Source organism: Typha angustifolia, chromosome 10, assembly GCF_048772165.1.
Source record: "Typha angustifolia cultivar Huaian chromosome 10, ASM4877216v1, whole genome shotgun sequence".
Lineage (NCBI taxonomy): Eukaryota > Viridiplantae > Streptophyta > Magnoliopsida > Poales > Typhaceae > Typha > Typha angustifolia.
Genome location: NC_133248.1, coordinates 11800261 through 11813565, shown reverse-complemented (window position 1 = coordinate 11813565; position 13305 = coordinate 11800261). Strand labels below are relative to the sequence as shown.

Sequence of the window (13305 nt, the reverse complement as noted above, 5' to 3'; positions counted from 1 at the left end):
ATTAGACCCCTCCTAATTGAGACATCATCAAAGTTAACTTTGGCTGGAATATGGACCGTTGCTAGAGACAGCAGTGGCAACATCCTTTTGGTTAGTGCTAAGTCGGTTTCGATTTCATCCCCTCCTCATGGAGGGCAAACCAAGGATTCAGTGACCCCTTGGCCCCTAGGAACAGCATTCAACACTGCTAGTCATTTCTGGAGGTCGTCTTCCTCGGCCTCCAGAGTTTAATTGTATCCTCCTTTTTCACAACTGGGGGGAGACCAATCTCTCTCAAGTGTCTATAATATGTAGAGCATTAAGCTCTTTTAAATCAACAAAACATTACTCAAGTTTTTTTTTTTGGCTCGTGCCAACTTATATTTTTGTCATATGTTAAGTAAATCTAGTACAGATCAACGGACTCATAGGTATGTTTACTGAAGGATGTGTTTGGTTACTAAATAGTACTATAAAAAAATAAGAACTTGTGAAAGTTCATCACTCCATGATGTGTAGAAAAATTAATAATAATAATAATAAAGTAGTAAGAATTACTCACATTCATCCAACACTTTTCTTAAACACTAATAAATCATAATTACTTATTAAAAATGACTTAACTATAAATTTTTATCACTTCCTCCATCCCACTTCTTATTAACTAAACACAGTCGAAGTTAGTGTTACTCTAATAACTGTGGCTTTTACTGTGTTGCAAGTAGATAAACTAGGAGTAATCAATAATACCAAGGAGACGTCTAGAAAGAGACATAGCTCGTTTCCTGGTCTATCTACAGACATTACCACTACTAACCTTGCCGCAAGATCTACTCAAAATGAAGTTGATAAAAGCAAGAGATATCCAGATTTAAGTACTTGAAGAATATATTTTGATGATCTTAAACAAACAAACAACATGACGAATTATGCACTTAAGAATGCAATTATAATTAGCTGATTACAACAATGGTGTTGAAAAACTAGCTTTATTACCAATAACCTGCTCTTGTACATGAAGGACCACATATGTAAGCAGGAAAGCTGCTTATTGCGGGCAAATGTGTGAGGAAGGGAGGCTAGATGAAGAAAATGGAGGTGAATTAGTATCAGAAAATTCTAGAAAAGGGGGGAAAGGCAATCTCATTGACAGAGTGAAGCAAGAATGCGTCGAGGAGGTTCAAAGGATCGACGTGAGTGTAAAACAGCCAAATTATCCAACAAAAGGATGTCACCCTGCTTCCAAGGTATAGCAACACATTCCTCTTCAAGGATCTTTAAGCACTCATCTATAAGATCAGCAGGCAATGGTTCCCCATCTCCACAAGTAACTGCCTTGACAGGATCATTGCGAGCATCTTTCCAGCCTGTGTAAGCAGCAACCATACTATTGAACCATATCTTTCTTCCCCTGGTTTCATCAAACTTAATAGCCGGTATAGGACCCATTATTGTTTTCACACCGTCCTCCGTCCATTCTAACTTCATACCGAGTCGTGCAGCCCTACAACATTGGCCAACTACAATGCTAAGTTCAAACTGCATCGCCACTAAACACCTAGATAGTTAAAAGCATAAGATAAATATGTAAATATGTGTAGGATGAATGTAGAAAATTTCTACCTTGTTGTACATATACAGGCAAGCACCCAACGTAATAGTACACTCATTCTAAAAACTACCAAAATAATACAGCTCACATACCTGAGAATTTCAAAAGTCTGAAAGTATTTAGGTAAGTTTCTCTTTATATTGCATCGAAAATGATGGAGTTGCCAGGAACTCACTTTGGTAACTTGATGGCACACTGGTAACTGTAAATTTCTCTTCCATGTTTACCATTCTAACCCTATTTTTCGCAGATAATATAGATATTTTGGTGCCAACAGCTTCTCAGGAAAGGTATACATCTTGATCTTGTAATAATCTATCAATAATTTCATAATCTCATTGAATAACTATTATAATATCTTCTACATCAGGACCACTCAATTCAATAACCTTTTTTTGGAGCAAAATCATTCAGTTCAATATCATGCTAGCTTTTAAGAGAGAGAGATCATTTGATAGCTCACTCAATATACCTACTTAGTGTAATAAGATACCAAGGAGGCATGAGGAGTTACAGATCTTTGAACTTTCTTGACAATATGGTCATAACTAGATGCATGACCTAGCGCCACATACATCGATTACAACAATTATAAGCAAAAGCCCTTGTTGATTCAAGTAAAGCTAATTCCTACAAATTTGATATGTCAATTGACAGATGCATGAAAAATAGTACTTAAGCCAAGATAACCAATGCCATAGAAGCAAAGTAATATATGAAACATGCAGGCAAACCTTTCCTCGGCCACGGCTTTATCCTTGGTCAAGAACGTGGACTGCCACCCACGGCCGATTGGAGAAGACGGGTCATCGCCCTCCCCCAACACTCGCGTATATATTAATCCAAGCTTTTCCAATCTCTCGACAAACTCTGGAAACTTCTCCCTCATCCTTTTGTACACGAAATGACTCAAAACTATAGGCGTCTCCCCTCCTGCCCTTGGTTCCTCCTCACAGAAAAAGAATAACTTCGCCGGGAACTTCGGGACCTTCGTACATATAAAGGGCTCACTTTGGAAAGTTCCACGGACTAGACGGAAATTTGCAAAAAATTTACCTGGGCCATCTCGTGGTGGAAAGGGATCTTTTGGTCGGGCGGGGACTCGTTGGCGGTGAAGACGCGGCCGACGACGTTGGTGCGAGGGGCCGCGCCGCCGACGTAGGGGAGCTCGTCATAGCCGAAAGCGTCGACGGCGCGGTCAAAATCAGCGGCAGAACGGACCGGGAAGCCGCGAAGGAGGACGGCGCCGCTCGATCGGAGGAGAGACTCGAGGTGGGGCTTGTGGGCTCTTACGGCGTCTAAGAATTGGGGGCGGTCGAGAGGTAGGGATGGATTCGGGGTGAGGACGGCGGGGAAGAGGATGCCTTCGATGGTTTTCTGTTCGGGGATCTGAGACTCCACGAAGAAAGCTTCCGCCATTGATTTGGTTGCTTACTTGGTCGGGATTTAGAGAGAAGATTTTTGAGGGTAGTACAAGGTTGGAGAGTGGATGGGGGTGAAAGAGAGAGTGGATGGGGGTGAAAAGAACCTGACCGAGATTTTGGGCTCATCCGGCCCAGAAATAGTTGGCCCCACCAAAAGGATATCGTGACACCACCGTGGCACAGAGGAAGAAGTATTTTACGTGTTGAAATGTGATACGATAACCTCCAGACCGGAAAACGATCTTTTATAAAATCGAATGCACAGATTACAGAATTTTCCTACGAATCATAGGTTATCTAAGACACAGTGCTTGGAATTCAATGTTCATTCTAACACAGCCAAAACTGAACGTAACACAAAAACAGAAGACAAACAACAAGTTCATTCATTTCTTCTTCCCTGCCTTGGCAGCATCTCCAGCTTTTGTCTGAATATCAATGAATGGAAGAGAATTAGTTAGTCAAATAAATAACTCAGATGCAGGTATCTGAAACGGAAAAAACTCAAAACTGTGATCAAATTGAGACGGAAACCAGCTGTGCAAGAAAAAATAATATATCAACCCACCTTCTTTACTCCACGGATCTTCTTTGCCCTGTTCTTCCTTTCCTTCATTTGCTTCCTTGACTTCTCGACCTTTGTCGCAAGCCCATTCTGTCAAACGAATATAATATAAATCAGAAGGAAGAATCTTGCACATATCAAAGTATGCATCATCAATCAAAGATGTTGTCTCAGTACATAAGCAAGAATTGAAAATGAGAAAACAATGAACAGAGAAACGTCTGATGCCTACTATTGGCGTATTCAATATTTAGATTGTACAAAAAGCATGCTAGACCAGCTTAAGACAAATCCAATTTCATGTTTACTTTCTAAGAAAAAAAAGTTGTCATATGGAAAGAACAAGCGTAATGAAAGATAACATGCATCACTACATTATCTAGAAGAATGTAGTGTAGCAATACTCCCACGAGCATGATGATATCTTATATTGTAAAGGAGATCAAATTTAATCAGGTCCCTGACCACACAGTAGATAATGTGAGTTCACTAGATTTCTTCACAGAAACAAATCAACAAAGAGGAGCTAATTTATGAATTAGATCATTCGAAAGTTAATATTATGGTATGCGACCACAAAAACAAATATTCCCTTCCTCTATATTAGAAGCTTGAGGCTATAGAAAGGTTATATCAAAGAGATGTATTCTTTTGGGGGGGGGGGCATTATTTTCCTGGCATTTTCTGCATAAATGTCTTAGATTACACAACAGTCAATGACATCTCAAATAAGAAAACATAGGATAAAGGGAAAAGGCAATTTACATTAGATTTAATGCGATTAACTTGGCCAACTTAACAGAGTTGGCGAATAATCCTCCGCTATAACTTAAGTTTTGCAAGCCTTCCAACTTTGCTTGAACTAATGCATTGGAAAACCAACATAGAATGGGTAAATTGACTGTATCATTTTATTTCCCATACTTTTAAGTACTATAGGAGCTAACGACTAGGTTTGTTTGTTGGCGTGCAGAGGACTCTATTGACTTCCTGGAAAGAAGATGAGTCGTAGACAGATTGACCCTTAAAATGTTAAAAAAAAAAGACAGGACCTTGAAGTTCCCTATGATCTATCTAACCAAACAAATTGAAAAGATTAAAAGTGAACATCTTTGTATCAGCTTATGCAACTGCATACTAACCGCAGAATAAATATGCCAATACAAAGTCTGTAAGTGCCCAGTTTATTTCTCATTCATTAGCAAGCAACAGAACATTGTGACCATGGGCCGAAAAACACTTCTTTAACCCAAGAACTGTTTCCAGCGAGGACACTTCACGACGCAATAATAAAAACAAGTATCAAAGCAAACCACCATGCATCAATTATCAGCTCATTTCGTACGACTAGCAATTCTCATGATTAATAATACCTACCAAAACTTTTACAAAAAAAAAAGTGTCTTTTATCAACAAGATTATAAGATTCAGATGGTGCATTACCCTGATAAGCCGGTACTTAGGCTCGTACTTCTTAGCCGCCTCAACCGTGTCATAAATAAGACCAAATCCAGTAGATTTCCCTCCTCCAAAGTGCGTTCTGAACTTGAACACGAAGATCGAGTTGGGATCCTTCACCTCGTACAGCTTCCCCAACTTCTCCTTCAACTCCGCCTTCCAGTGGAGAAATCACACCAAAACAACAAATTGATTCAAAGCAAAGAACAAAGAGGGGCAAGCTCCGATTCCAGAGAAATAAAAAAAAATATGAGATAAGATGGGAATCCAATACCTTGGAAACATTCGCCCTTCCGGGATGAAGCACATCAATAACCTAAATAACAAAGAGAAATTAGATCAGAGAAATAGGGTTTCGCTATTCCAGAGAAAGGACGGATAGAAGAGGAATTAGGGTTTATGCACTCACGAATTGCTTCCTGGAGAGAAGCCGGTTGGTCATAAACTTCCTGGTTCGGATCGTAACCGCCTTCGTATCCGCCATTCCTTCCCCTTCTTTCTAAGAAACTCTCTCTCGCCGGCGCGAACTGTTGATGAACAAGAGGAAGAAGACGAAGCTGCAGACACAAAACCCCTAACCCTAGAATGCAGCGGCAATTATATATGACTATTGTTAGCGTAGTAGATATCCCATGGGCCTGGGCCTAGTCTTTAATGCGTTAGGCCCTTGTTATCAAGATAAAGAACATCTTAGAGTACGCACCATATATATATATATATATATATATTGCTGTTACTTATGTATCTTTCTACCATTGATTTATACCCTTTGATTGATATAAACAACTTTAAACATGGTTTAAAATTTTAAAAAAAAGATGACGTGTGAAAGAGTTTAGTTTCTAATAATCCAAAAGTATTCAGACCAGTAAGCTAATCCTCCCCCAACATATTCACACACGTTCCAACTTCAGACCACGTTTGCAAAATGTTAATCTCCTTTTGTTAAATAGAAATGACGTGCCTGGTAGCACTAAATATTCGAATCTCCTCTTTGTTTTTAATTGAAACACCGTGTTGGCATTTGCAGTGCTCCCTCTCCTCGAGCAATTTGTTATCATCCTTATTAAACAAACTCAGAGCGGAGCTGTACGTTTAAGTGTTACAAGAACTTTAACTGGTTGTTGTCCTGCCACTTTGGTCGACACGTAAAGAGGTGCGATTCACGATCATTCTAACTCGATCGGATCAACGCATTAACCATTGAAGTAGTTATAGCCTGTGGTCTCTTCTAGACCTATAGTTTTGGACCATCGCTATTAAATCTTTGGTAGATCCATCCTCATAGATTCACGCGTTAACCCGAAAATTTTCATTGTGTAATTGCTATTGGTTCACACTAAAACGGGAAAGAGACCAGCTAAAAGATGTTGAAATAAAATACGCTATGTTTTTCTTTAGGCGTACTTCAAAGCTACATGATCCACAATGGTCACGAAGAAGACTTGAGTAGTGCTTATTTTATATTTTCTTTGGGTTTGATATAATATAATCTTTTTTTATTGTGCTTTCTATGAACGAAATATCGGAGATGCACCTCCTCCACGTCCTCATCACTATCAATTTTGTGTGCTTAACCCAACATTTAACGGTCAAAATTAGACAACCCAAGCCGGTAATTTTGCATCCAATTTTTCCAGCACCAAATAACTCTATGTAAAAGTGCATTTGACTATATTTCCAAAAAGTTGACACGTGTTCATCTTCCCTTCCTATACACCCACCCTATCTCCCTTCCCGTTTCCACACTCAGCGTCACATTTTCTAAATCCAACCTCCTCTCCCGCGATGTTCTCACTCAATCGAAGCAGCTCTCTGGTAAACCCCCTCACTTTTGTCATAATTACACCGCCAAGGCTAAATAAAACAGTCCATCTAACCTGTAACTAAAAAGTCTTAAACAATCTCCATTCCACACCGGTTTTTCATCGTCGTTTCACACAACGCTCGCTTCTCCCCGCCTTCTACGCTTTAATTTTTTTTTTCTCTTTACCCCTCGAGAGATATAATAATTCAAGTCTGGGACGATCGGGTGTCTTTATAAAGGGGTCGTGGTGCCTACTGCCTTTGTGTGTTATTGTTGAGAGCGATAGGTTGTCTCGCGCGCAGAGGAGAGCGGTAGAGGCGGTGGTGAGCTTACCGGTGGTGGTGCGGTTGTGCGCTTCGAGAGGGTTCGTGATGGAGAAGAAGACCAACGAGGAGGTGGAGGAGTTGATGGATCCCAAGAGCACCGTTGGCGGCGGCGTGGAGGACGCGTACGGCGAGGATCGCGCCACGGAGGAGCAGCTCATGACGCCGTGGACCACCTCAGTTGCTAGGTTGGATCCTGTCGCTTCCTTCTATTTGCTTCGCTTGATCTGGATATTTTTTAAATGTTTTCAACTTTTAAGATTATTCTTTGCTTGATTCGCGAAATGCAATTGTTTGCGACATCGGTGAGTCGTTTTGTTCCGATCGATATGGTTTGGTAGATCCGAGGTTACTTTTATTTTTCAATTCTCACATTTTCCCAATATATCCGATTTGTTGAATTAATACCAAATTTTGCGTTTTTTCATACACTTTACTGACGACGTTCGCTAGGTGCTTGGTAGTTCTCCAAAACGAGAACTAGCTTTGCTTTGGATCTTAGCTAAATTTGATATGCATATATTTTAAGATTTTCTTTTTATTGTTTATTATATATTCTGTTGCCAAATATAGCAGCTAAACATCATCTACTAGATTAATTTAGAATATGAAGTTGTAATGGAGTCAATACTAGATGCCTTGAGAATTACAGAAATTTTTTGGGAATTTTCCAATCAAATAACCGAGTGATGCTATCTAATGTTAGTTCTCTACTTGTTCATTAGCGGTTACACTTTACTAAGGGATCCACATCACAACAAAGGTCTTGCATTCACCGAGCATGAGAGAGATGCCCACTATTTGCGAGGTCTCTTGCCTCCAGTAGTCGTGAGTCAGGAGCTTCAGGTGCGTATCGTTAAACTTGGGAGCAATTTTTATCATCTTTCTATGGTCTACAATTACAATAATTGTTTTTGTTATTCAGGAAAAGAAGATTATGCACAATCTTCGCCAATATAAGGTCCCGTTGCAGCGGTATACAGCAATGATGGACCTTCAGGTAATTGCCGAAATCTTCCTCTTACACTTTCCCAATGTGTTTTCATTAAATTTAAGATTTATAGGTAATTTGAAATTGTGACCATTAATTGTTTAATCTCAAAATTTATTCTTTCTTCAGGAGAGAAATGAAAGGCTTTTCTACAAACTTCTGATTGACAATGTGGAGGAGTTACTCCCAGTTGTTTACACACCGACGGTTGGTGAGGCTTGCCAGAAATATGGAAGCATCTTCAGGCGCCCACAGGGTCTATATATCAGTTTAAAAGAGAAGTTTGTCTTCAATTTGTTGCATTGCTCTTGAATTATTGTTGCCGTTTTCTTGTCAAGTACACTGATTTGCAGGCTATTATTTTAGGGGAAAGATTCTTGAAGTTCTGAAGAACTGGCCTGAGAAGAGCATTCAAGTTATCGTGGTAACAGATGGTGAGCGCATTTTGGGGCTTGGAGATCTTGGTTGCCAGGTAAAACGTCTGCAATGGTTCTCCATTTGGTTTGAGATCTTTACTGATCTAGATTTACAATTGTTTTTATTTTGCAGGGGATGGGAATTCCTGTAGGCAAACTTTCTCTGTATACTGCCCTTGGAGGACTACGACCATCTGCTGTAAGCTATTCATTTCTTACTGATTTTATTATAACAATATTTGTTTCATTACATTATTCCCTTTTTGTTAATTGCTAATTGCTATGGCTTCTGAATAGTACAGTAAGAACTTGAAGTTATAATATGATGTCATTGTTGTTATTTATTTTGCAGTGCTTACCTATCACAATTGATGTGGGGACAAATAATGAGAAGCTTCTAAATGATGAGTTCTATATTGGGCTAAAACAAAAGCGTGCTACTGGCCAGGTATACACAATCAGTCCAACTGTTGAACAAGCTCGTATCATTTCAATTGCTAAATTGTGGATTTACATGTGATTTAGGAGTACGCTGACCTACTGCATGAATTCATGTGTGCTGTTAAGCAAAACTATGGAGAGAAAGTCCTCGTTCAGGTAAGTCACAATAAGACAATGCCATACTTGTTAGAATTAGATGAGTTCTACGTAACTTTACTAGAAACTCAGTATATTGTTTATTCTCACAGTTTGAAGACTTTGCTAATCATAATGCATTTGACTTGCTTGCAAAATATAGCAAGACACATCTTGTCTTTAATGATGACATCCAGGTAACACCATATCCTTTTATTTTTGTAAACTCACATAAAGTTGGTCCCATTAGTATCTGTTGAGTTCATTGTTTACTCAGAATAAGGTTAAGTTTACTGCTATTTCTTTAAGAAACAAAATTCTTGAGCTGCAGGGAACGGCATCTGTAGTCCTTGCAGGTCTTGTTGCAGCATTGAAATTGGTCGGGGGAACCTTAGCAGAGCACACTTACTTATTCCTTGGTGCTGGTGAGGTTAGTTTGTTTTTCCTTTTATTTGGCTTGTTTATAGTGTTTCCGTATACTACCTTATCATTGCCAGTCCAAATAGTTGGACTAGGTTGTGGAGATAGATAACTCTTACTCCTAGTATAAAAGGGGTGGAGTTTACATAACCAAAAGACAGTATTAATCTAAGACAAAATGCCAAACAGAATGTTACTTCATATAAAGTAATGATCAGGATAACTCTATTTATTCTTCTGGCAAATGAACCATTCTCTAGTTCATAGTATATTTACTAGCTACCTCTGTTGCATTTCATTTGTTGTTTCTACAGGCTGGAACTGGTATTGCAGAACTCATTGCTCTTGAGATCTCAAGACAGGTACTGACTACTGAACCATTATCCTACAAGCTTTTGATTACTCTACATCTGCTTGTGCTCAAAAACAAGAAAAAGGAAAGACTCATCTAGGCAGATGTATTTGATTTTATTTTTTTTGACCAATTTATAGTACTGATAAAATTTGTGCTATTTTTAATGAATTTACTTACTCTTTTGGTTGCTTTCCAGACAAATGCTCCAATTGAAGAGAGTCGTAAGAAGATTTGGCTTGTGGACTCTAAGGTGGAGAATCAAGCAATGAAGACATTGAACATGCTACTTATATATTATGTTCATTGTCCAACTAACCTTAATTTTTTTCTTCTAATATAGGGACTGATAGTCAGCTCCCGGAAGGAGTCCCTTCAACACTTCAAGAAACCTTGGGCACATGAGCACGGACCTTTGAAAAACCTCTTAGATGCTGTCCAGGTATGACGTTCCTCAAACATGAGTCTCGTAGCACTCTTATTCCTCTATATTAATTATGTTGTATGAAGATCTTCAAAATAACAAGTCATCCCTGCAAATCTGGGCACGCGGTTATTTGAATCCCTCAACACCTCATAACAAGGCAGCATCCCTACTGTCTTATCTAGTTAGAGGGACACCATTCATTGCTATTAGAACGTAAATTGATTTTCTTTTACGATGAGAGTTGCATATGATTGGGTATGTAGTTGTACTACAAATGTTCAATATCTTTGTGAGACAACTTTTAGAGACTGTTGGTTTCCAATAAAACAGCCTCCTGATGCATGTGATTTACTGTTTAGCTACTACTGGTCAATCATCTCTCTATTTCATTTAAAAATCAGTAACAGTGCTTTAAGAATCTTGAATTTGAGTTCTCATAGGCCATCAAGCCAACTGTACTGATTGGAACTTCTGGAGTTGGAAAAACTTTCACACGAGATGTAGTTGAAGCCATGGCTTCCTTTAATGAGGTATTTTTTGTGTCATGCTTATCCCATTCATTCCATTTGATTACATATTCAATTAATAACAGCACCAAAATGTTCTTATAATGCAGAAACCTATCATTCTCGCCTTGTCAAATCCAACTTCACAGTCTGAATGTACTGCTGAGGAAGCATATAATTGGAGTAAGGTAACTTTTATATTTAAGTTGGTCCTCTCCCTATGAAGAAGACGTGATTTCTGCTTAATCCTTCCTTGGATGTCTGATGCCATTGTGAAAGAGTTAGCTATATTGTATTAATGTTAAAATATATCTAGCTATGTCACCAGTAATAGTGAGAAAAAAAGGAAGACGTGATGGTATTCAGGCTTAAGGTGCAACTTGGATCAGAAAACAGCTTTCTTGACTAAACTTTATTTTTTCACAGGGTCGTGCAATATTTGCTAGTGGAAGTCCATTTGATCCTATTGAATATGATGGAAAGATTTTTGTGCCAGGCCAGGTTTGAAGTCTGCCACTTGCCACGGAGGTTGCTGAATTGGAGATATGCCTTATCTCATTTGCATGTTATTCTTTCAGGCAAATAATGCATACATATTCCCGGGTTTCGGTCTTGGTCTGGTCATTTCTGGAGCCATCCGTGTACATGATGAATTGCTTCTAGCTGCCTGTAAGTAGATTTCAGAAGTAACTCTACCTCCTCGATGTGCTCCCAAGTCCTTTAACTTTGTTTATTTAGTTGACTTCAAATATGCAAAAAAGAATTAGCCAACAAGTGTTCTGAGAGGATGGTGAGACTATCAACCAGGTCCACTCACTGTTATTCTAGTCGAGGATATTGCAATTATGTAGCTCCTACATTTAGCTTTTACTGGAAGCTGCTAGTAGTAGTTTGAAATCGATGAATGATGTTTTAATTTCTTTCCTTCATTACAAGTTGGTGACCTCTGTTCTGGAGAAGCATTTGAATTTTATATTAACAAGGAATTTCCTTGTACAATGACAAAAGGACTATGATTTATTAACTCATATATAGGTATGAGCAACCAATCAAGTTGTTTGTTAATCAATCCTTCATCTTCTTGGAACAGCGGAAGCATTAGCGCAACAGGTAACAGAGGAGAATTTTGATAAAGGGCTGATCTACCCTCCCTTCACAAATATCAGAAAAATATCTGCTCAAATTGCTGCCAATGTGGCTGCTAAAGCTTACGAACTCGGTATGTTCCCTTATGCTGATTGTTTTGCTAAGAAATTCTTACTATTCCCTTGAACTTATAGCTCCTCTCTCTTTTTATAGGCTTAGCTAGTCGCCTCCCTCGCCCGCGAGACCTGGTGAAATATGCAGAGAGTTGCATGTACACTCCCCTCTACCGTAGCTACCGATAAACTCACGGAGGCTAGCAACGCTCATATTTTTGCATCTTCAACATCTAGGTGCTGTTGTTCCAAAATTGATTCCATTATACCTGTTGCAAAGTCATGTAGACTTCTATGTCGGCATGGTTCACGATCTTGTACTGCTGGGACACATGAAAGTATCTTTCTCCCTTGATTTCCCTTCTTATTTAAGTGCTATAAATAAGGAATTCTGTTATCTTTGCCTGTTGAAGCAGTGTGGAAGATTCAGTTCTTGATTTATTATCCAACTGCAGAAGTAGATAAGTTTCAATGGTCGCTATGTATTTTGTAATCAGGGGCCCGTCCAGACCAACATTACAAGAGAAATCCTATAACAATCTCATCTAAACTTTTAGTCAGAAATGTGACAGAAATGCTTCACATACCCCATAACTGAAAACTGGCGTCTTTGGCTACAGGGGCATGAAAACATAAAATTTATCTCATATTTATCACCTATATTTGTATCATGGTCTTTTCCCTTGCCACATCAATGACATCAGTAGCAATGTTCAGAAATGAGAAGATCTCTCAGTAAATTGCTTGCATACAATGCTAACTCCCTGGGAAGTCACAACTACTGGTTTTTTGCTTAGTAAAGCATGATCAAACTATTTGGTGTCATGCATTTCCCTTTCTGCAGCATATCCTAATCCAATTCCTACGATTCAAGCACCCAAGGAGGAGTCAACCAGAAAGGTACCCAAATCTACAAGCTAACCAAGTATTTTGACGAAACAATTAGTACGAAGATTTCTCGTCACACGACCAATTTTTATACCTCAGAATGAGGGTTAAAGGGTGGTCCGCTCACCCACTAACGCGTGAGAAATTGGTGGTGGCCAAGCAATTGATCATTCTTTAATTCGCTAACTCTTATGTGTGTTATCCTCAAATTTCGATCATTTCTAGCTAATGCATCACCCTGAGATGGCTTTCATGGGATCCAAGTAATAAGTTGAACAACCATTATGGTCCCTTATTAATTAAAATGCATTTTTTTTAATAATCTTTCTTTTGTTTGCCAAAATGGTATATGTACTTAGAAA

The 13305-nt window shown here is 38.9% G+C and overlaps 3 protein-coding genes across 6 annotated transcripts; 1 reads left to right on the top strand and 2 right to left on the bottom strand.

The window, feature by feature from the left end:
- Positions 1-949: 949 nt before the first annotated feature.
- Positions 950-3148, bottom strand: LOC140768678 (clavaminate synthase-like protein At3g21360). Of its 2 annotated transcripts, none has more exons than XM_073109039.1 (3): positions 2648-3148; positions 2326-2579; positions 950-1537 (listed from the first exon to the last, which is right to left on the bottom strand). In XM_073109039.1, the coding sequence occupies exons 1-3, from the start codon at positions 3008-3010 to the stop codon at positions 1123-1125; spliced, it is 1032 nt and encodes a 343-aa protein (XP_072965140.1). In that variant the 5' UTR covers positions 3011-3148; the 3' UTR covers positions 950-1122. The 2 variants fall into 2 exon arrangements, with proteins under 2 accessions (XP_072965140.1, XP_072965141.1); XM_073109040.1 differs by having other exon boundaries at positions 950-1483.
- Positions 3149-3226: 78 nt separating this feature from the next.
- Positions 3227-5617, bottom strand: LOC140768679 (small ribosomal subunit protein eS24z-like). The gene is made up of 5 exons (XM_073109041.1): positions 5448-5617; positions 5313-5354; positions 5024-5194; positions 3584-3670; positions 3227-3443 (listed from the first exon to the last, which is right to left on the bottom strand). Exons 1-5 carry the CDS (start codon positions 5520-5522, stop codon positions 3402-3404), a joined length of 417 nt encoding a protein of 138 aa, XP_072965142.1. The 5' UTR covers positions 5523-5617; the 3' UTR covers positions 3227-3401.
- Positions 5618-6761: 1144 nt separating this feature from the next.
- Positions 6762-12499, top strand: LOC140768955 (NADP-dependent malic enzyme-like). Of its 3 annotated transcripts, none has more exons than XM_073109443.1 (20): positions 6762-6856; positions 7148-7356; positions 7894-8014; positions 8094-8168; positions 8289-8440; positions 8526-8631; positions 8709-8774; positions 8928-9023; positions 9101-9172; positions 9265-9348; positions 9483-9581; positions 9886-9933; positions 10123-10176; positions 10267-10365; positions 10791-10880; positions 10967-11044; positions 11283-11357; positions 11435-11525; positions 11947-12075; positions 12156-12499. In XM_073109443.1, exons 1-20 carry the CDS (start codon positions 6827-6829, stop codon positions 12242-12244), a joined length of 1863 nt encoding a protein of 620 aa, XP_072965544.1. In that variant the 5' UTR covers positions 6762-6826; the 3' UTR covers positions 12245-12499. The 3 variants fall into 3 exon arrangements, with proteins under 3 accessions (XP_072965544.1, XP_072965545.1, XP_072965543.1); XM_073109444.1 differs by having other exon boundaries at positions 6798-6856; positions 7132-7356; XM_073109442.1 differs by having other exon boundaries at positions 6804-6856; positions 7124-7356.
- Positions 12500-13305: the final 806 nt, after the last annotated feature.

Excerpts from the sequence above, each read along its gene's own strand:
- LOC140768678 (XM_073109039.1), bottom strand. The coding sequence starts at position 3,010 with ATGGCGGAAGCTTTCTTCGTGGAGTCTCAGATCCCCGAACAGAAAACC. Across the intron at positions 2,580-2,647 it reads TCCACCACGAGATGGCCCAG|GTCCCGAAGTTCCCGGCGAA; the intron begins GTAAATTTTTTG and ends ATATGTACGAAG. Across the intron at positions 1,538-2,325 it reads AAAGCCGTGGCCGAGGAAAG|GTGTTTAGTGGCGATGCAGT; the intron begins GTTTGCCTGCAT and ends TTAACTATCTAG.
- LOC140768679 (XM_073109041.1), bottom strand. The coding sequence starts at position 5,522 with ATGGCGGATACGAAGGCGGTTACGATCCGAACCAGGAAGTTTATGACC. Across the intron at positions 5,355-5,447 it reads TTCTCTCCAGGAAGCAATTC|GTTATTGATGTGCTTCATCC; the intron begins GTGAGTGCATAA and ends TTTGTTATTTAG. Across the intron at positions 3,444-3,583 it reads AGATCCGTGGAGTAAAGAAG|ACAAAAGCTGGAGATGCTGC; the intron begins GTGGGTTGATAT and ends ATTGATATTCAG.
- LOC140768955 (XM_073109442.1), top strand. The coding sequence starts at position 6,827 with ATGTTCTCACTCAATCGAAGCAGCTCTCTG. Across the intron at positions 7,357-7,893 it reads TGGACCACCTCAGTTGCTAG|CGGTTACACTTTACTAAGGG; the intron begins GTTGGATCCTGT and ends CTTGTTCATTAG. Across the intron at positions 9,173-9,264 it reads GAGAGAAAGTCCTCGTTCAG|TTTGAAGACTTTGCTAATCA; the intron begins GTAAGTCACAAT and ends TTATTCTCACAG.